The sequence below is a fragment of the Anabrus simplex genome, chromosome 1 (genome assembly GCF_040414725.1).
Source record: "Anabrus simplex isolate iqAnaSimp1 chromosome 1, ASM4041472v1, whole genome shotgun sequence".
NCBI lineage: Eukaryota > Metazoa > Arthropoda > Insecta > Orthoptera > Tettigoniidae > Anabrus > Anabrus simplex.
In genome coordinates, this window is record NC_090265.1 from 1,586,005,331 (window position 1) to 1,586,029,389 (window position 24,059).

The window sequence follows — 24,059 nt, forward strand, 5'->3', positions numbered from 1 at the left end:
CTGTGACCTGTGTGAGTATTATTAGAGAATTTAGCAATCAGAATTCACCGTTGAAAACTTCTCTTTCACCTGTATAATTATCTATAGTCTCTTACACGAAATTTCCAAGTACTGTTTCATCCTCATCGTCACTCTCATCATTTACCATTGCTACATCATCAATTTCATTATCACTGCTGCTTATACTGTCACTACTACTTCCGACTAAACTTTCATTTGAATTATACAATATTTCAAGCACGTTACTGTCAGTCATCCACGGCTGAGCGCCGTGCGTCACACGGACTGATGAAGCTGCAGCGAGTCCGAAAGCAGCAGGACGAAACTGAACGAGGGGAATAACGTTTATGACGAAACAAACCAACTCGATACATATTTCAGATTAAAGGTCGAGACAACGTCTTTCAAACAAGATATATACCATGAACAACTGGTTCTCGTATCGTATGACAGAAAGCAGCACTAACTGATGCCTACACAGAGCGCTCGAGGAGAGTTACGGAAATATTTCAAATATTACAACTACATTATAACGATTTTTCAATTCTTATATAAAGACAAATATAATAAATAAACCGCACTCCCAATGTACAAATAGAGCAAAGAACATCACACGAAAAGACAAACTTCTCAGATCATCATTTCTTTATTTTATTCTGTGGGAAAGAATGAAGCAAACAGACTTTAAAAAAAGCAAGAGATTAGTGCTCAGACTTATTTGACAAATAATTATCCTTGCAAAAACAACTACATTATAACGATTTTTCAATTCTTATTTACAACAGTGATAAATCCGAAAATGTCTTCTTGGAAACAAAACAATTTGCATATCAGTAACTCCAAAACTCTTCGCGCTATAGCCGTAAATGTGAAACCATGTATGGGTCTATACCACGTATAGAGGTCGGCGCTGAGGGGTTAACCAGTACATTTGAAGGGGGTTGGAACAGCTACTGTTTCTCGTGTAGTTGATGTTATGAGGATGTGAAACTCATGTCTTCCTTCTTGAAATATCATTCACTTCAGCTTAAGCAAGTGACGAGTGCAGACGTGCTGGGTAGAGTGTGCTGGTAGTGCGAGAGGGGTGCGTTGGAGGGGAGTGCAAGAGAGAAGAGAAGATTGTCGAGGAAGATGATTGGTGTGGAACAATATAAGGCAGTTATAGGAAGATGGCAGAGGAGAAAGAAGAAGCAAGAAATGGAGGAAGCATGATGGAACTGGGAATGCAAAGGGAGATGATGCTGGCAGCAGCGGTGATTATGGTAATACTATTTATCGGGGGAGTGGAATTGAATCCCGGGCCGATCTTCAGTGGAAGCATGAGCTGGGAAGACGTGTAAGTAATTAGGAAGGTGGTAAAAGAGGTGGTAGAAGTTGGCCCGTTTGAAATATCGTTCTTCACCACTACGATGTACGTAGTTCAAAGGGTTCCGGATTCGATTCCTGCCCAGGTCGGGAGTTTCAAGGTTTAAATCCCTTCGTTCAGGGACTATTCTTAATATCTCTTTAACGTATACACCACGCACATTACTATCCTTCACCACAGTAACATGCAGTTTCCTGTAGATGGCTGGAATCTACAGCCATAATTAACTCCCAAGGACATGCAGATGGCTGTCCATAGATGAGCATAGAGGCTTTCAGTTCAGAGCGCCCCAGGTTCGATTCTCTCCCAGGTCAGGAATTTTAAATGCTTAAGTTCCTTCCTTCAGGGACTGGGTGTTTGTGCTGTCCCTAACATCCCTGCAACTCTATACACCACAACAGTACCATGTGTTGTTGTTGTTGTTGTTGTTGTTTGAGTCATCAGTGCATAGACTGGTTTGATGTAGCTCTGCATGTAATTGTGTCGTATGTTAATGTTTTCATTTCTATGTAACTACTGTACTACATCTGCTCCAATCTGCTTGTCATATTGATACCTTGGTCTGCCTATACCATTTTTACCGCCTACACCTCCTTCAAAATTCAACTTCTCGCCAAATTTAGCCTAATCTATCTCCTCTCACCAATTTGATCCTGTATCTCTTCATTCATGATTCGATCTATCCATCTCACCTTCAGCATTCTTCCGTAACACCACATTTGAAAGCTTCTCTTTCTGTCTGAACTAGTTACCATCCATGATACACTTCCGTGCAAGCCCACACTCTGTGCAAAAGTCTTCAAAACATCTTTCTAATTCCTATATCAGTGTTTGAAGTGAGCAAATTTCTTTAAGAAAGGCCTTCCTCGCTTGTGCTAGCCTGTATTTTATGTCGTCCATAATTCTGCCATCATTAACTATTCTACTACCCAAGTAACAATATTCATCCACTTCCTTTAAGACTTTCTTTCCTAATCTAATATTTCCTGCATCATCTGACTTTGTATGACTGCACTGCATTACTTTTTGTTTATTTTTATCTTGTACTCCTCCTCCAAGACTGTCCACACCATTCAGCAATTTCTCCAGATCTTCTGCAGACTCAGATAAAATAACAATATAATTTGCAAATCTCAGGGTTTTGATATCCTCTCTTTGGATTATGATTGTTTCCAAATTCCTCTTTGCTTTCCTTTACTGCCTGTTCTATATAAACATGGGAAAGGAGAGGGAACAAACTGCAACCACACCTCACTCCTTTCTGGATTGCTGCTTCTTTTTGAAAGCCTTGAATTATTTTCCCTGCAGAGTGCCTTTCATACAGATTGTAGATAATTCTTTGTTCTCGGCATTTGATTCTGATTACTTTCAGAACCTTGAATAGCTAGTGCAATCAACGTTATCGAATGCCTTTCCTAGATGTACGATTGCCATGTACGTGGGCTTGTCCTTAATTCTGTACTTTAAGATCAGACGTATAATCAGGATTGCTTCACATGTTCCTACATTTATTCTGAAGCCAAATTGATCTAACCCAGTTTCAACTTGTCATTCTATTCTTCTGTAAATAATACGTGTTAACATTTTGTGGGCGTGAAATACTAAACTAATGGTGCGGAAGTTCTAACACTTGCCAGCACCTGCTTTCTTGGGAATAGTTATACCACCATTCTGCTGAAAGCACTTCACTTGGATCATACATCTTGCACACTAAATGGAATAATGTCACAATGCTGGTTTCTCCTAGAGCAGTCAGTAATTCTGACAAGGAGATTCGAATGTAAGACTATTTTATGCCCGGTGTTGTAAACAAGATAAGGTTTACAAGAACACAACTTATTTATTTGCTTCACACAGAATTCTACAGTATGTACAGGAATAAAACATAAAATTGTCTTGAAGCAAAGTAGATGATTAATCTTGAGAGAGTTTCTGTTTCTATACACTATGTACACACTTAATGTATTTACACTCACTGCTATCTTGAAAAGATAGTTCTTGGGAAAGATATAGTTCGTGATAGTTGAAAACTATCATTTGCACTAGCATAGATTAGCTAAGAGAGTTCCTTCTAACTTGAAGTGTCTGAGTTCATAAGCTTGTACTAAATGAAAGCTATGTTCACAATTAGAGAATCTAATGTGTGTGTCGGAGCTTGAGTGAGCTTGGGATGTGTGGCATACAACATCGGGGCTCGACATGGATGAGGGAACTGGAAAATGGAGCAGTGACCTGAGGTGAAACCTCATACTACCAGAATTCCGTCCACCTGGTCGAGACACATTTTTAAGAGGAGTAGCCTCCATGTTCGACGTTCAGTGTATTCTGGAGCAGGACACTGGGGAGAATCCTCATAAGTGACAGACAGGGAGCTCCTTATATACTGCACACGACGTAACAGACACGCGCACTGAAGACTGCGCGTCGAGTCTCGAATGATCCACACGTGCGTGCGTGCGGCTGGCACTGAGCGAAGAGAGCGGAGGACATACAACACCCGGAATATTTTATCTGGGAGGAAGCCATAGTCTGTATCATTCACACAGAGAACTGCATGTCCTTGGGAGTTAATTATGGCTGTAGATTCCAGTTTCTTTCAGCATTGTAGCAGTATCAACATAGTTAAGCCATGTTTAGTATTATTACAAGGCTCCCCTTGCAACTTCCCTTTTGATGAACCTTTTGTTAGTTTGGTCTCTTGACAGATACCCATCTGATATGGTTGCACCTGCGGCTCAGCTTTCTGCTTCACTGGAATGCACATGCCTCTCCACTGAGGCAAGGTCACGTGGTTCGCAGAGGAGGACACAATACCATCCTTCATCGAAATAACATGCACTATCTTTATACATGGCTGATGCTACCCACCCTCATTGGGGGGTCTGCCTTACATGGACTGCACCAGGCTAGCAGTTTCCCCACAAAATTAATTTTTTTTAGTTTGGGCCGCCTGAGGACTACGGTGCTTGTGCTTTGGCTGTGTTGTTGATTTTGATTGTTGCCGCTTCTGGTCTTCTTAATGGTAGGTTTGGCTGCTGCTTTCTTGGTATCTTGACTTCTTTTGTTGGCCCAGTAATCCTTCACTTACTTGCTGAACTCCTTTTCATTCCTCGGGCCATTTCCTGGTCTCATTGTGGTTAGTTTCTGTAAGGGATGTTGGGAAGGGTCTGATTTTGATAGTTGAATGGTAGTTACTTCTGTTAATTTTGATGGCATTATTAATATAAAGTTATGCCAGATCCTTCGGTACCTGTTCGATCCACAGCGATCCAGTGACTTTACCCCAATCATTCAATCAGTACTGATCTGCATTTAGGGCAGTCGCCCAGGTGGCAGATTCCCTATCTGCCGTCCTTCCAGCCCTCTCTTAAATGATTTCAATGACATTAGAAATTTGTTGAACATCTCCCTTGGTAAGTTATTCCAATCCCTAACTCCCCTTCCTATAAATGAATATTTGCCCCAATTTGTCCTCTTGTATCCAATTTTATCTTCATATTATGATCTTTCCTACTTTGAAAGACGCCACTCAAACTTATTCGTCTACTAATGTCATTCCACGCCATTTCTCCGCTAACAGCTCAGAACATACCACTCACAAACAGATCAGATGTAAGGCTTTTCAGGCGTTTGCTCTATCAACCAGCCTTTCGTCTTAGGTATGACACTAGTCATCAGAGTGGGATGTGTCATACCCTACCCACTGACACTGGGGTGTATGCTGGTGAACTTATCAGAAGCCCATTTATAAGAGGCACAGTCTGATAACTGCATACGGGAGATAAATCTCCACAATGGAATTATTGCCCGCCTAGCAGTTCCGAATGGAAATTCTACCAATAGAGCATGTCAAAAACAGATCAGACGTAAGGCTTTTCAGGCGTTTGCTCTATCAACCAGCGTTTTGTCTTAGGTCTGACACTAGATTCATCAGAGTGGGATGTGTCGGACCCTACCCACTGACGCTGGAGTGTATGCAGGTGAACTTATCAGAGGCCCATTATAAGAGGCACAGTCTGATAACTGCATGCGATAGATAAATCTCCACAATGGAATTATTCAGTCGATGACACTTTCTCTCCCTTTTCCTCCCGTCCGTGAACACACAGAGATTTACATCTTTTTACATAGTTTGTAAACTGTGTTAGAGGCAAAGCTTATATTTTAGGTGGAAGCTCATTCTGTAGACGTGTGGAGCAGCCGTAGTAACCGGATTGGTAGGAGGTGGTACAGACGAATGGAGGGACAAGATTAACACCTCTGTGGACAGAAAGAAAGGACAGGTCAAGGCGGCAAAACGGTTCAAGGTTAATGGAGCTGGTGAGGGATTTTCGGAGGAAGAACAAGTCGGTTCTTTTGACAATGGTTTCTATTGAGGGAAGGTTAGCCGAATGAAGATGGGAGTGGGTAAGTTATCAGTCTTTCCACCCGATTCTGTATTTTCTGAAGTTTGTTTAGATTTGTGACTGTAGTGGGACTCCAGGCAGGAAAACCATAGGTTAGTATGGGTCTTACCATACTGAGGTAGGCTGTTCGTACGGCCCCTGATTTGAAGCCTGCTAAGAAATCCCATAACTTATATTGCTTATTTTGCCTTGCCTCCTCCGTCTGCAGGTTCTGTTACAAATCCCTAGAAATAATTAATCCTAAAAGTTTGATATTTGCATACTGCGGTATTACATTCTTATTTAATTCATGTGTGTTCTCTATGCAGTTTGATCTACTTATCATAATATATTTACATTTATTTACATTTATGTTTAGCCTATTCACGGAACACCATACAGATAAATTTTTTTGATCTGATTGTAGTTTTAGACTGTCTTCTATGTTCTTTGTACTATTATACAGAACAGTGTCATCTGCATATTGTGCCATGTGTGTGGTTACACATCTGGGAAAATCGAGCACAAGCACGACGTACAGCAGGGGACCGATCACAGAACCTTGAACTACTCCTGCTGTCACTTTGATAGGTTGTGACCGGGCCCCTCCGTATACCACACACTGTGTTCGACCTTCCAGGAAGGACCTCGCTCACCTCAATATTCTGCCTCGTACACCAAGCTGTTATAGCTTTAACAGAAGTCGTTCATGTGGCACTTGTTTGAAGGCTTTGTTCCAATCAAGTGACAGGCAGTCCACCTGAATCACATCTGGTTGATCCAAGTAACAGTGCCAGTCATCAACGACTTTCATTAAGAAGGTTGCACAAGAACTCCCCAGGAGGAATCCATGCTGGGAGTATAGCCGATCTGGTCTCCTTCCCGTAATAGTTCAAACATGTTTTTTGCTACTAATCGCTCCATGCTCGTACAAATCAGTGAAGTTATTGCCACCGGCCTATAATTATCAATGTTCCCTTCCTTCACTTTTGAAAATTGGTACTACGTTTGCACACTTCTGTTCACTGGGTACACAGCCTCTGTTAACTGATAAGTTGAACAGGACGCACAAGGAGGGGGCTAATGCTTCAGCGCACTGCACTAAAATAATTGCAGGTATGTTGTCAGTCCCAGAAGCAGCATGTGGTCAAGTCTTTCGAAGGCTGTTAATTACCTCGTACTCCATGTAGTAAAGATTGGAGAGGTAAGAGGGGTGATGGCTGAGTTGTGTTTGGGTACATATTTGTACTTTTGCCTGGCTAAGTTCCCTTTAAATTTCTCCCTGGACGCTGTGGCAATGCCCTCAGGGGAGGTAACAGTTGTCCCATTAGAGTAGAATGCACTTGGTGCTGAGTTGCCATGTTTTCTATTGAGGAATTTCCAAATGTATTTGCTGTTGTCATTTAGCTTGTTTATGTATTTTTTGTATTCTTCGCAGATGAGTTGCTTGGTTGTATTCCTCACACATTTATAATTGTCTTGCATAACGTCGCTTGTATCGTGTTTCCATTTCGTGTAAAGATCGTTCCTTTTGCATATCATTTTGGTTATTTCTTTTGTGATACATGGAGAGTTTTTCTTCGTACAGATTTTCACTTTTGGCACCGCTTTGTCAACAAAGTGAAAGAAACTTTCTTGCCATCTAGACCACACTGAATTGATGTCCGCAGTGTTTAAAGATGAAGGGATGGGTAGATGTTTTCTGAGAAGGTATGATAGTAGTTTCCAGTCAGCATTTTTGTAGTTATAGACTTCTCTATTACACTCGATACACGGAACCCAAAAGAAACATGCTTCCAGCACACGCGAATTCCACCCATTCTACTTCAGCTGCTGGAGGCACACAGGGTTTAATTCGGGTTTCCTTGCAATAAGTGTCCCTTCACCTGAGGTCCATGATCAGTGTTTCCTAAATACTGTGTATGATTGAGTTATTACTTCTTTGTCATTATATTGATGAATTTAGCCAGGATTCATTGATGCACACAACTTCTTGTAACTGCTAGGTGGTCAGAAAAGCTGGGGAAGACTTGTGTCTCCATTAATGAGGATGATAGGTTAGTAAGGAATAAATCTAGTGTGGAGCTAGAGGTTTTTGTTATACGGGTTGGTTCAATAATTAATAGGGCACCGGGCGAGTTGGCCGTGCGGTTAGGGCCGTGCGGCTGTGAGCTTGCATCCGGGAGATAATGGGTTTGAATCCCACTCTCGGCAGCTCTGAAACTGGTTTTCCCATTTTCACACCAGACAAATGCTGGGGCTGTACCTTAAGGCCACGGCTGCTTCCTTCCAGCTTCTAGGCCTTTCCTATCCCACCGTCGCCATAAGACCTATCTGTGTCGGTGCTGTAAGGAAAGTTTCTGGGAATAGGCGGGAGGTGAAGATGATTGTGCTGCCTGTCAACTTCCAAGTTAAAATCCCCAGTTATGTATATACCTTTAAATTGGTGTTGGATATTTTGTACACAGCTTAGAGACAGTAGTAATTCCTCATTGATGTCTCTGGGGAACTTCCGAGCTCTGTACACGGAACCCTAAAGGAACTTGCTTCCAGCGCACGTGAATTCTACCAATGCAACTTCTGCCTATATTTCCAGCTGCTGGAGGCGCACAGGGTTTCATTGCAATAAGTGTTCCTCCACCTGAGGTCCATGATCGATCTTTCTTAAATACTGTGTATGACTGAGGTATCACTTCAGTGTCATAGATTGATGAATTTAGCCAGGATTCATTAACGCACATAGTTGATGGCTTTAAAGAGGCAAGAGTGCCTGATTTCGCTTCGCACATTTCAGGCTGTAAGCATTAAATGAAAACACCGAAACTGTCCTGTTACCTGCAGTCCAATGTTCTGAATTGCTGAAATCACTGTTTACACTGCTTGATGTCGTGTTTTCTGAGAATCGAGGAAAAGTACATTTCCAAAACGACCATGTCTGTACCCCCAATTTAATTTTCCTCATTAGTGATGTATTCATTTTTCCACGTGTTCTGTGAACTGGCGAGTGACAAGATGTACACGTCACAAATAACTGATTCACACAATCTTTACAATTACGCACGTTGCACAGGCAGTTAAATGAGACTCCTGAGTTTGGTCCTGGGTTCACTTCCACGTCTCCACTAAGAGCAACTGAAAGTATCACAAGATGGAGTAATGACGCGGGTGGTTTGGCAGCCTTGCTCCCCGCCAGGCGCCCCCTACCTGTTGCTGTGGTAGACCGTAGATCTTCGCTTCCACACTACGTCCAAGAATCAATTTCGCATTTAGATGCCACTAACAAGCGTTCTTTCATTTCTAAATCCATGCACAATTCTCGGTTTGTCAAGGAGTGCTTCGGTACTATTTTTACAGAAGTTATTACACTACTTACCATTAAAAACACGACACAAACTCGGTGAACGCGTATCGCTACAGAGCTGCTTGCCGCCATCTTGCAGTGGTAGATCGTTTTGAAGCGTACATATTTCTGCAGGCATAGTGTGCCTTGTCTAGTTGATTCTGCTCTGTTCAAGCGTGTAATGTTCTTTTTACCTTCCGCCAGCAATATACCATCACATTTCTAACCTTACTTTCTTCCCCAGATCTCTACACTTCTACTTAAGCTACAAGCGTCTTCAACTTCTTCTATATCCTGGAACTGTCCAGTCTCTCGCCCCTACCATTACGTCTGTTTACGTCACACTCTGCCGACTATATATTCTTGGCCGTCATTTCATTCTTGGTCAGTGTGCAGCTGATCAGCTTGGGACTGGAACCTATTTTGACTGTGTCTGCATGACGGCTTCCAGCTGAAGATTCATCTATGACCCAGGTAGGGGGAGAGATCGTTTCGCCCCCGTGTGCTAAGTTGGGCTCATCAGTTGGTATTTAGCATACCCACCAAGGTGCATGGCTAGTGCATACCATGGATGCCACTGCGTAGGCTACTTTAAGCAACCGGCAGTGCCAATGCACTATGAGAGACTATCTCTCATTACCAAAAATTGATGCCTGCTTGGCCATCAAATAATGTTGATTCCCATAGGGAACCTGAAATATTTGTCCCGAATGAGTAAATTTATAATACCAATATAAATGGTCCGTTATTGGCAACCAGGAATGAGTTAGCTGGAAAATTTATAATGTCCAATAACGGACCCTTTATATTGGTATTATAAATTTACTTATTCGGAACAAATATTTCAGGTTCCCTATGGGAATCAACATCTATATCACATACCACTTAGTCGAGCAGCTCGTCTCCTTTCTCCCAAGTCTTCCCAGCCCAAAATTTGCAACATTTTTGTAATATTACCCATCTGTCGGAAATCACCCAGAACAAATCGAGCTGCTATTCTTTGAATTTTTTCCGTTCTTGAATCAAGTAATCCTGGTGAGGGTCCCATACACTGGAACCATACTCTAGTTCGGGTCTTACAGAGACTTATATGCCCTCTCCTTTACATCGTTACTACAACCCCTAAATACCCTCATAACCATCTGTACCCTTTATTTACAATCATATTTATGTGATTACCCCAATGAAGATCTTTCCTTATATTAACACCTAGGTACTTACAATGATCCTCAAAAGGAACCTTCTCCCCATCAACACATTAATTGAAACTGAGAGGACTTTTCCTATTTGTGAAACTCACAACCTTACTTTTAACCCCGTTTATCATCATATCATTGTCTACTGTCCATTTCACAACATTATCGAGGTCATTTTGCAGTTGCTCGCAATCTTGTAACTTATTTAGTAGTCTGTACAGAATAACATCATTTGCAAAAAGCCTTATCTCTGATTCTACTTCTTTACACATATCAGTGATATATATATAAGGAAACTTAAATGTCCAATAATACTGCCTTGAGGAATTCTCCTCTCAATTATTACAGGGACAGATAAAGCTTCGCCTGCTCTAATTGAGTTCTATTTTCTAGAAACATAGCCACCAATTCAGTCACTCTTTTGTCTAGTCCAATTACACTTATTTTTGCCAGTAGTCTCCCATGATCTACCCTATCAAATGCCTTAGTTAGGTCAATCGCGATACAGTCCATTTGATCTCCTGAATCCAGGATATCTGCTTATCTTGCTGGAATCCTACAAGTTGAGCTTCAGTGGAATAACCTTTCCTGAACCCAAACTGCCTTCTATCGAACCAGTTATTAATTTCGCAAACATGTCTAATATAATCAGAAAGAATGCTTTCCAAACGCTTACATGCATGTCAAACTGACTGGCCTGTAATTTTCAGTTTTATGCCTGTCATCCTTTCCTTTATACACAGGGGCTATTATAGCAGTTCTCCATTCATTTGGTATAGCTCCTTCATGCAAACAATAATCAAATAAGTACTTCAGGTATCGTACTATATCCCAACCCATTGTCTTTAGTATTTCCCCCAAAACTATCAATTCCAGCTGCTTTTCTAGTTTTCAACCTTTGTATCTTACTGTAAATGTCATTGTTGTCATAGGTAAATTTTAATACTTCTATAGTATTAGTCACCTGCTCTATCTGGACATTATCCTTGTAACCAATAATCTTTACATACCGCTCACTGAATACTTCTGCGTTTTGAAGATCCTCGCATACACACACCCCTTGTTCATTAATGATTCCAGGAGTGTCCTTCTTGGAACCCGTTTCTGTCTTAAAGTACCTATACATACTCTTTCATTTTTCACTAAAATTTGTATGACTGCCAATTATGCCTGCCATCATGTTATCCTTAGCTGACTTCTTTGCTAGATTCAATTTCCTGGTAATTTCCTGCAGTTTCTCCTTACTTCCACAGCCATTTCTAACTCTCTTTCCAATTTGCACCTCCTTCTTAGTCTCTTTAGTTCTCTGTTATAATATAGTGGATCACTACCATTCCTTACCACCTTTAAGATACAAACCTATTTTCACATTCCTCAACAGTTCCTCTAAACCCATCCCAGAGTCTGTTTACATTTTTATTTACCTTTTTCCACTGATCAGAGTTTTTTTTTAAACTTCCTCATGCCTGTTTTATCAGCCATATGGTACTGCCTAATAGTCCTAATTTTAATACCTACCTTTTTTTCACATTTATATTTAACTACCACAAAAACAGCTTCATGATCACTAGGGCTCGGATGATTAAGACCTAAAAATTGCCCAAATAAGCAAGCAAATATGACCTCAAAACGACGAAATATGACCTCAAAAGTAACGAAATATGACGTAAAAATTGAAAAAAGTGACCCGAAAATGATTAATCTAAATATGGCCATTTTAAAATAAGTTATAAATCGAAACGGCAATTCCTTTGATACATATTTGTTAACTAAATTGTTTATTCTTACTTTCATATTAATTTTCCGAATATACATGTTTAGCAGTTATTCACACTCTATTGTCCTCGATTTACTTATCAAACATTTGTGACTACATACCTGTAAAGTACTAAATTTGCTAAGATTATAAGATCACACAACATTTTAAAAGTCAAAACATGTTTGCACCCTTCATTGTTGATTTGAAATACGAGAAAACTAGAAATGAATCTTTTTTTTTTTTTTAATATTTTGAAACATTTAAGCCCAGATTACATTAATATTACTCAAATGCGTTAAAGTTTAAATTGAGCACCACGAAACGAATTAAGTAGATGTGTTTTGATACATTATGGTATGGCGGCTAGGCAAATAGTGCAAACTCGCATAATTTTTTCATTCTCCTCCGCGGGTGGAATTGAAGTGTATGACAGTATTCATCCCCAATCATCAGGCGCAAAAGACCTCCGATTATCACTTAACACATTTTTTGTAAGAAGGGAAGCTCCTTTCTACATCACAAGACGTTATTGTTGCATATTTAAATAATATTAAATCACTGCTGTCGGTATGCACTCATCTTGAAATGTACTGGTACCTTCTCCTCTAAGAACATCACTTATCTTGCACACACAACGAAAAGCGTCACTTCGATTAAGCACATTTTAAAGTTTCCATTTTACATTGACGCCAACTATTCCATGTGATTGTTGTGCTGAAAGTTCAACACTTCTCACATTTTCAATACTTGCATGAATTTCTAAGTTAGCAGCTTCTAAAAGAGTAATTGCACTCGATATAATTCCAAAGTTCGACTTAATATATGCCAGACTTTCTGACAAACTGTAGGAAAACAATTCCTGCACAATCTTTATAGAAGAGGCAGAGTATTCCACTTGTATCAACTACCGATGTGATACGGAAAAGCAGTTTTGTGAATACTAGTTTACATTTGGAAAGTTGACGATGATTTTGCACAGCTACAGCTGTCGCCAAACCGCCGAAATATGACATTCCTACGAAAATAGCTCAAAATATGACCTTATGACAAAAAAAAAATGCATGTATATGACAAATAAAAATCACTTAATTGTGATGATAATCACCTGATTTGCACCAAAATCCAATCAGGTAATAAAATAGAGTCAAAGAAAAAATGACTTTTCCAAAACATCCCAGCCTTTGTGATCACTAATAACATCTATTACTTCGGTTTCTCTATAGAGCTTATCTGGTTTACGTCCAGAATATTCTTCCCTCTAGTTGGTTCCATCACTTTCTGAATCAGCTGCCCTTTCCATATTAACTTATTTGCCATTTGTTGGTCATGCTTCCTGTCATTCGCATTACCTTCCCAATTGACATTTGGTAAATTGAGATCATATCAGATGTAAGGCTTTTCAGGTGTTTGCTCTATTAACCAGCGTTTCGTCTTTGGTCTGACACTAGACTCGTCAGAGTGGGATGTGTAAGACCCTACCCACTGACGCTGGGTGTATGCAGGTGAGCTTATCAGAAGCCTATATAAGAGGCACAGTCTGATAACTGCATACGGGAGATAAATCTCCACAAAGGAATTATTGCCCGCCTAGCAATTCCGAATGGAAAATTCTAAATTCCCATGGAGGGAATTAGATATTTTTCACCAATAGAGCATGTCAAAAACATATCAGATGTAAGGCTTTTCAGGCGTTTGCTCTGCTTTTCAGGCGTTTGCTCTATTAAACAGAGCAAACGCCTGAAAAGCCTTACATCTGATATGTTTTTGACATGCTCTATTGGTGAAAAATATCTAATTCCCTCCATGGAAATTTAGAATTTTCCATTCAAAATTGAGATCACCTGCTACAATCACGTTCCTTTCCGTATCATTTTCCACATAGCAGATTATCTTATCAAATAATTCTGAATCAGCGTCAGCGCTACCCTTTCCCAGTCTGTACACTCCAGAGACTTCAAGTTGCCTATTACCGTTAGAGATGAGCCTTACACTTAGAATTTCTTGTTTGTCATCTTTCAATTTTTCTTAGCTTACAAATTCTTCTTTCACCAGAATGAAAACTACCCCTCGTAACCATTCCTATCCTGTCTCTGCGATACACACTCCAGTAATAAATGTAAGAAATTTATTTTAACTTCATCCTATCCAATACAGTACAAGATGTTGAAGTTTAAAAAAAATTCTTACATTTATTATTGAGATTCTTTCAGTACAGAAAAAATGATTTTCATTACTTGTAACACACTCCAGTTCCGTGAGAAAATTTTTGCATCCATTATATCATTCCTCAGCCATGATTCAACTCCTATTACAAAGTATATATCTACTAAATTAATTCTATTTCTTTCTTTACAATACTTCCACAGTTCAGCACTAACATTTTCAAGTCATCACTACGTGACTTCCAGTTCCCTGTTCCCTTATCACCGCTCCCGAGGCCACCCCGTTTCCCTGAATGTACCTCTCTATAACCCTTCTAAACAAATTTCCTAACTTATATGTACCACTGCGGTTTATGTGAAGGCCATCTGAGCGCAGATCCCTATTTCCTACTCACCCATTAGGATCTAGAAATCTCGCTCCCAGTTTCCCACATACCCACTCCTTAGTCTCATTTAAATCCCCTATCACTTTCCAGTCATTATCCCTCCTACACAGTATTCCACTGATAACAATCTCCGCTTCCTTAAACTTCACCCATGACCGGGCGAGTTGGCCGTGCGCGTAGAGGCGCGCGGCTGTGAGCTTGCATCCGGGAGATAGTAGGTTCGAATCCCACTATCGGCAGCCCTGAAAGTGGTTTTCCGTGGTTTCCCATTTTCACACCAGGCAAATGCTGGGGCTGTACCTTAATTAAGGCCACGGCCGCTTCCCTCCAACTCCTAGGCCTTTCCTATCCCATCGTCGCCATAAGACCTATCTGTGTCGGTGCGACGTAAAGCCCCTAGCAAAAAAAAAAAAAAAAAAAAACTTCACCCATGCTGCAGTTACCAGATGCCACACATTCCCGACTATGTTGGTACTTATACATGCTTGTCTTACGTTGTTAGTACCAACGTGAAACGCTACCACCTTCTCCTTTCCCTCCTCCTTCTCTTCTACTTTCCTGAACATCTGCCTTAACCTAATCCGTGGATAACACTCTACCCTAGTTCCATTTCCTCCACACACTTTCCCTACATGTCTAACAATGGAATCTTTCATGACCAGAGCCTCAACCCTTCCCACCTCATTTGATCCCCTCTTTTTCATCCCTGTCTTTCGTGACAGCTGGAGAAGATACTTCCTTCTCCCTTTTCTCCATCCCATGACTCTGTTCCACCTGTCTTTTCCTATCCTCTACTCCACATTTTTCTTTCCTACCTTTTCCCTCCCTCCTACTTCCACACTTGTCAGCAACAGTTCCCTGTTCCTCATCTTCCCTCGGTTGTTCTACCTGCAATGACTCGTACCGATTTCTCACAGACAACTGCCCTGAATTCTGATCTTGAATGGAGCCCTTTGCCTGCATGCAGTCTGCTTCCTCTTAAAACATAAGACCACCTGTCTTCTACAATTTCCCAGTTTCCTTCCCATCCCTCTTTTACACCTACTGCATCCTGGAACTGTTCGAAGATCTGTATTTTGTGTAGTCAATTTGGCTGGACTGTTGTGTCATGTCTACTCTGATAAACAGTATGATATTTCTTTTTTTAATATGTTCAAATCTTACTGTATTTTTCCTAATTGTCCATTGTCTATGTACTGTGAGTATTTAAATTGTTAGTTCTTTACTAATATTTAAAGAAGGAAAGGTTATTCCTAGACTTATCGATCTTTTGTATTTTCAAGTACCTAGCCTTGTTATTCTATTATTGTTATTGTTAAAGTTTTAAATTGTTATTTCTTTAAACATGTGCTAGCCTTTTGATTATTACTTCTTATAAGTCATTGTTTGATTACATTTATCCTCCCGGTGAGGTTAATTTCTCAATCACTTATGTATCTGATGGTGCTTAATGTTATTATCTCTGTAAACAAAAAAAAAAATTCTTGTTCCACTTCAACACACTTTAATCTTTGTCATAAATTAAATAATCATTTCTTTTATTCTTCTGTACATCCACAGATCCCCCTCTGGTGAAGGCCTAGAAATATTGTATGCTTCAACCCCTCTTTATGAATATTTCTGGCATTACTCGTTTATTCTATTGTATACTTTTCTATAGATGAGATATATAATATCTCCTTAGTACCTCAAGAGCAACTGTTTCACTAAGGTCTTCTGAATTCCACTGTCCTTCTGTATTAAGTCGTTTTGTATTGAAACATGCGGTATACTTAAAAAAAGTGTATATTATTGTTATTGTGTATAATATCACTTTTCTAACTCTGTTGTGATGTGATGGAAAGTGATGGAACCAACTAGAGGGAAGGATATTCTGGACGTAAACCAGATGAGCTCTATAGAGATTATGAGGTGGGTAGGGTTGAGACTCTGGTCATGGGGGATTCCGTTGTTAGACATGTAGGGAATGTGTGTGGAGGAAAGAGAACCAGGGTAGAGTGTTATCCAGGAATTAGGTTAAGGCAGATGTTGAGAAAAGTAGAAGAGAAGGAGGAGGGAAAGGAGAAGGTGGTAGTGTTTCACGTACTAACAACGTAAGACAAGCACGTGTAAGTACCAACATAGTTGGGGATGTGTGGGATCTGGTAGATGCAGCACGGGTGAAAAATATAGTGTATATCAGAGAGCCGTTTGGCAACAGTCGCAATTACGTGTCCATTTCTGTGAAGATACGTTCGATTGTTTTATATTTACATCAATGTAAATTATTGTAAACAATTAGTTTTTAAAATAGTTTTAATATAACATCCACTTCAGAGCTCTGACTTGGAGTATAGAATTATGGCTGATGATGCCTGCGATGACTGGTGATACATGTACCATTGCAACCTTAGAATGATTATATAAGTCTTAAAGACTGTAAAGTATTGAATAGGTGGTTTTAAATAAATTAATTGTAAAGTTTTAATATATTGAACTTCAGTACGGTCTAATAATGAGATTAATCACTTGTAATTGTTTATATTTGTTGGTTATATGTGTATCTTATATATACTTTCTGATGACGTGTACTTTTTATTAATATTGCCACCTCATATTTAGCCTGTCTAATTTAGTTTATATTTGTACAATAATCACACAAAATTAATCAGTGGTTAACTGTATATTGAACACATCTCTGTGTCAATTTTCTAGTAACTTTACTTTTCATGCATGGAATGGTGATACAAAGGGCACTAGGAAAGTTTTGCAATACACAGAAATGGTTTGCTGGACTCCCCTATTATGGTGAGGGATGAAGAGAGGGGTGAAAACTGGTCTAGAAGACAGCAAGGCGCGACCTTCACACCAGTTGTTACCAAGCAGTGGGATTGAAAGCAAGTTAAGATGTCAGTGTGGTCTAAAGGTGAATATCGCACAATTATCCGCTACAATTTTGCTCGTGGATTAACTGTTGACCAGTGCCTGGAGGAAATGACTCCTGTGCTGGGGAAAGACTGTCCACATCGGACAACAATTTTCCGCTGGCACAAAGAGTTCCTGAGGGGAAATTTTGGGGTTGAAGACGATCCTCTTTCTGGGCGACCGTCTGAATCAGTGACTGAGGAAAACATTGAAGCTGTGAGGAAAATGTTGCATCAAGAGAGGCGGTTGACATATCGGCAGGTAGAAGAGACCCTCCACATCCCTGCACCAGCTATTCATTCAGTTCTACACGACCATCTCCATGTTAGAAAGATTTGTTCCCTTTGGGTGCCCCATTCACTTTCAGAGGAACAAAGGGCACATCGAGTGAAATGGTGCCGAAAAATGCTAAAACAGTTTGAAAATGGGACTTCGCATAACGTCAATAGCATCATTACAGGTGACGAAACTTGGCTTTATTATTATGATCTCCCAACAAAATCCCAGAACAAGGTGTGGCTGTTTGAAGATGAGGGTACTCCTGTGACTGTGCGAAAGTCAATGTCAGTGAAGAAAAGGATGATTGCAGTATTCTTCACTAAACGGGGCATCCTGACTCGGGTTGTGCTAGAAACACAAAGGACAGTGGTACAGTAAGACTTGTCTGCCTCAGGTCATCCAGGCTCTCAAGCAGCTCCATCCAAGGTCACGGCTCAACACTTGGCTCTTGCGTCACGACAATGCTCCAGCACTTAAAGATAAAAATTTCATAATGTTCCGTATTGAAATGTATCACAATGAAATTGAAATAATAAATAAGGTAGTTCAACCTATTCAACAGAAATAAATACGAAATGTAGTGTTACATTCCTATTTAATTGTAAGTGGAAGCGGTACCGGTTTCGACCCCAATCCGGGTCCATCATCAGCCAAATAAAATGCAAAAAACAATGCATAGGTAAGAAAGAAATTAAAGATCAAGTCCCCACAAAAACAGTTGAAGAGGCAAAATAAAACAACGGGGATAGGCACTGTAAAATTCAGAAGAAGTAGAAGGTAAGTCACTTGAAAGAAGCAAGGCTCAATCTTCTGAACAGCAGCATAGCACACGCAAAGCTCGGCATTGTCTCATAATGTTTACGAGAAGCGGAGAACAGTTAAATGAGCCAGCTTGCATACACTATCAGGCGCGAAGTCACAACACAATCCAACAAATGTGAAGATGCAAAATCGTGCAGCAGCCAAAGACAAGTAGCTCAACTGAAGTAAATTGCCAGCTCCCGAAGATCAGCGCGACATATTCAATGTCGGGCCCTCTGCTTTCAAACGCCGACTGAACTTGATGAATAGCTTCATGATCCAGTATTTGCTTCGGCATTTTCGTGACCGAAGCAAATACTGGATCATGAAGCTATTCATCAAGTTCAGTCGGCGTTTGAAAGCAGAGTGCCCGACATTGAATATGTCGCGCTGATCTTCGGGAGCTGGCAATTTACTTCAGTTGAGCTACTTGTCTTTGGCTGCTGCACGATTTTGCATCTTTACATTTGTTGGATTGTGTTGTGACTTCGCGCCTGATAGTGTATGCAAGCTGGCTCATTTAACTGTTCTCCGCTTCTCGTAAACATTATGAGACAATGCCGAGCTTTGCGTGTGCTATGCTGCTGTTCAGAAGATTGAGCCTTGCTTCTTTCAAGTGACTTACCTTCTACTTCTTCTGAATTTTACAGTGCCTATCCCCGTTGTTTTATTTTGCCTCTTCAACTGTTTTTGTGGGGACCTGATCTTTAATTTCTTTCTTACCTATGCATTGTTTTTTGCGTTTTATTCGGCTGATGATGGACCCGGATTGGGGTCGAAACCGGTACCGCTTCCACTTACAATTAAATAGGAATGTAACACTACATTTCGTATTTATTTCTGTTGAATAGGTTGAACTACCTTATTTATTATTTCAATTTCATTAATGCTCTAGCACATCGTGCTAATGTAATAATGGATTTTCTGTCCAGATCAGGGTTGACTGTGCTTGATCACCCACCATACAGCCCTGATCTTGCCCCATGTGACTTTGCATTCTTCCCAGAAATGAAGATGAAGCTGAAAGGGCGGCGTTTTGCATCCGATGAGGAGCTTCTGGCAGCATGGGATCAAGAGTGTAAAAATGTAACCAAAGAAATGTGGCAGAGTTGGTTCAGTGACTGGTTTCGACATATGGAGAAGTATATTGAGTGTGGCGGAAATTATTTTGAAAAAGTCTTAAGCGTTCACTCACATTGCAAAACTTTCCTAGTGCTCTTTGTACATGAGTACTTATTTCAATCTCTGAGACTCTTCAAGAAACATTTTGTTTCTAAGTTTGTGTCTCAGGTAATTTAAATATTTAACTGAGCCTTAAATGGAAATATGAATTGTGAAATTACATAGGCTAAGTCACTATCTACTACTGCCTTGGGTATTTAGACAAGGCTTTGCTATTCTCTATATACTAAATGCTAACAAATAGTTGACAGAATATGAGCTGGTCATCGCCGGTCATCTAGTGGACCCAAATGATATTCCTGTATCTTGGGAAGACATTGCTGGCCTTGAAGATGTCATTCAGGAACTAAGGGAAACAGTCATCCTTCCAATACAACGCAAGGAGCTTTTTGCAGATTCTCAACTAACACAACCACCAAAAGGTATGCATCAAGACATCTTGTTTCATATTGTGTTTGGTAGATAAGAGTAATTGGACCATGATAGGTAGTGATCAAAGTGCTGAAACCAAAATATTGAGATGACCACTTTAGTGCTTCCAGACACATCTGTTGTTGTTTGGATTAAAGTAGCAGCTGAAGGTGCTTCCATCTAACAGCAGTTAAACTAAGCGCTATCTCGTTATTTCATATTTCGAGTTTAGCAAAGGTGATCCAAATGGCATCATTTTGCAAAAGTGAACCAAATGACATCTTTGACTTTAATCTGTTTTGTTGTCTCTGTGTAAATGTTGTACTAATTTCAAACACTATTTCTTATGGACCTGATAAGACATGCTTTTGAAGAGGAAAGGGGAAGTGAACCATAATTACTGGAGGAGGTTAGTAACAAATGTAAAATTGTTCTGACATTGGCTACATGTAGGCCAACAGTGTTGTTAACTTGTAAGGTTAAGTAATGATTGAGAGGAAGTTCAGTTACAAACACTACATATTAAACTATTCAAATTGGTATGTGTTACAAAAAGCTCCTAAATATTACATTAGTATGATACTGGTAAGATGGTATAGATTTATACGTATTTATTAATTGTTACAATTTGGGAATGAGGCACCAGCAGGAGATCTTGCCTATTCCAGAAACACAATGGCCAAGAAAGCATCACAAAAGGAAGTATCCTGAGCAAAATCCAAAAATAAAGATATTGAAAAAAACAGGAACAAATATTTCTTTAGTAACTAGAGGTGTTCTAAAGGTGTTCAAGGAATTTAGATTCTTTGTCTGCAAATATGCATAAGAATGATGGTGCAAATGAAGAAACAAGACATAAAGAATTTCATAAAGTACAATGAACTACAATGCAATGCAAAGGTTTTGTTTAATACTTCTATGGTGAAACAGATGCCTATTAAATGGAAAAGAAACACTTTTTGGGAAAGAAAGAAATTTTCGAATATACACACTTGCTGGTGTTGAGGTTTGTCTCCATACATTTGTGCAAACATTTTGGCTTTTTCCTCAAAAAGTAAACACAGCATTTTAAAAGGTCACCTCTGATAATTTTTATGTCAAATGCAAAGATGGTCATAATAAGATTAATGATGAGAGGGTTCAGGAAGTGGTAAATCAAATACAAAAAATTCCAAGACACAAATCCCACTAGTCAAAATGTAACTAAGAAGAAATTTTTGGAAGCCAAGTAACAATATCTGTTATGTACGAAAGATACATGTTGGAAGTATTGTTGTCTTTTACATTGTTCTCAATATTCTTCTTTAGACGCAGTATAAGTAACTCATATTGTAAAGCCATATTCGACAAGAACTTCAATATCAATAGGAAAGCCTTGAAAGAGGATACTTGAAATTGTTGTGCTTTGCTGCATGCAAAAATGCAGTTCAGAGAATGATCCAATTGCATTTAAGACATCAAAATTGCTTAAAGGTAGCAAGTGATGCTCAAATAAAGATGAAGCAAAATATAAAAAGTGCAAAAGAAGTTGAAGGATTTGAAATGATAACATTCCATCTTGAGAAGACACTGCTGTTGCCGAAAATCCCAACCTGCATTGCATTTTATAAAAGGAAGTTATGGGTGTATAACTGTCGAGTTCATTTTGGCACAGCTGGAAAGGGGTTTTGCTTTGTTTGGGTCAAAGGCACTGGAGGTCGAGGTGCCCAAGAAGTAGGTTCGCGTGTCAATAAGTATATTGAGACAACATTACTGAGCTAGTTTTGTGGGCGGACTCATCATCATCATCAATGTTCCACTCCAGTCGCCCGGGTGTGGTTAACAAGCCTCCTCCACTTCTTTCTGTTCTTCCACATTTCCTGCTCCATCCATTACTTCTGCCACATCCCATCCAGCTTCTCTAATGCCCTTCTCTAACGTCCTTCCTCGTACGGTGGCCAAAACCAAAACATCAAACTAACCTTGATGTGAAGGCTATTATAGAAAATCGTCCATACCTTGTTTCAGTTTCCTTAAGGTTCCTGATTCCAGGGCATACATTTCTGCTAAATGATGTTGATTTCAGTGATGTTGAACAGAACCCATAAAAGTAGTTAGTGGGACATAAAGTGAATAACATTATTATTTATTAAAAACAGACCATTATGATGATGCCTGTGTCACTGAGGACTTCCAGAAGAAACAGCAGGGAAGGCCTTCTAACTTCAACTTTTATATCTCTTTGAACTACTTTGGCCTCAAAAGGGCCATATCTAGACCAAAACTTCAAGATCTGAAATGTATGTTGCATTTGATTCCTTGTGGTGCCTAGCCCTTTTATCAGTCTCTTACTGCAGATGATGACATCAAAGGGTTTAACGGTGTAGTCGATTTTGAAGATGAAAATATTTAGCAAAAATGCTGAATAGTGCGCAAAATAGAACACTGTACTGAATAAATGTTATGTTACCTCTCTCCATACTGTTTATGTGATATGAAAATAATACTTCTGAAAAATGTATGCTACATTACATTGAAATGTTAACTTGTTCATTTTTGCTAAACCCAGAATACTATATATTTTTTTAGTTAAGCATAAATAATTCAAAAAACATTCCTAATATACCATGGCATAAGGCTATAATATTTTTAGGAAGTAGTGATCTTAATAAAGTGTACATAAGTAATTAATTTTTCCTCAGTTTTGGAGAAGATACTGTTACATAGATTTTATATTGAGAAGGTTTACAAATTGATCAGTACTTCAGTTTGGCATTATGGAGCTTGGATCACTATTGCTTATCATGGTCCAATTTTCCAATTACTCTGTACACACTACGAGTGTCAGCCTCTGGATTCCAAGATTGTGGATTCAAATCTAAAAGGGAAAGTCATGCTTTTGAGGCTGGAAAAATTTTCATTTTTCACCCTATACTGTACAATGTCAACATGTCTGGTCAGACATGTAATATTTACTCAACAAATTTAATTTTTAAAGTAGCAATATGGTCACCTAATTAATTTCATGTCACTGTACCACATAGTAGATAAAAGTGGCCAATTGAAATTGGCTCACAAGCAGCCTGAATGGCACAAAAGAAAAATTTCTGGACATGGTAGCTGGGCAATAAACTAATAATTATTATTATTAACCCTTTTAGTGCCTGGCAATATGCAAAAGTGTCCTCTAAAAATGCCAGGCAGTTTTTTTAATAATATAGGCTTTCAGGAAAAAGTTATACTGGTAATTCCTCTGTTTTTAGAGTAATCAAACTGATACTTTGCCACAAAATAAAAAACATAACCAGCTAACTTCTGTAAGTCTTTATGACAGTATAATATTTTTTGTTTTTGTTTTTGATTTTAACTAATAATAACTACAGAATTTTAACATTTTGAAAACAATAATTATTCAGTTTAACTACCAATTTTCCTAGTTACCGGGCGAGTTGGCTGTGCGCGTAGAGGCGCGCGGCTGTGAGCTTGCATCCGGGAGATAGTAGGTTCGAATCCCACTATCGGCAGCCCTGAAAATGGTTTTCCGTGGTTTCCCATTTTCACACCAGGCAAATGCTGGGGCTGTACCTTAATTAAGGCCATGGCCGCTTCCTTCCAACTCCTAGGCCTTTCCTATCCCATCGTCGCCATAAGACCTATCTGTGTCGGTGCGACGTAAAGCCCCTAGCAAAAAAAAAAAAAAAAAAAAATTTCCTAGTTAAGGCTTTCACATCCATAGATCAAGAATTAACAGTAATAGACTAGGTTATTAGGTGTGTGAGGTGTTTCAAATCAAATCAGATCAAATCAAATCAAAATTTCTTTATTTGCAAATGAGGTGTCTACCTCGGTGGCAAATGGTACACTAAAATACATTATTGTCAAGCACTAAATTTTAAATTAACAAGAGAA

At 39.4% G+C, this 24,059-nt stretch overlaps 1 protein-coding gene across 1 annotated transcript in view; it reads left to right on the top strand.

The window, feature by feature from the left end:
* The window catches only part of nmd (no mitochondrial derivative), a 264,121-nt gene that overhangs the window by 108,493 nt on the left and 131,569 nt on the right, over nt 1–24,059 (top strand). Inside the window, exon 3 of the mRNA XM_067138223.2 lies at nt 20,005–20,182. Coding sequence (XP_066994324.2) covers nt 20,005–20,182 — 178 coding nt within the window. The remainder of the gene's footprint in view (nt 1–20,004; nt 20,183–24,059) is intronic.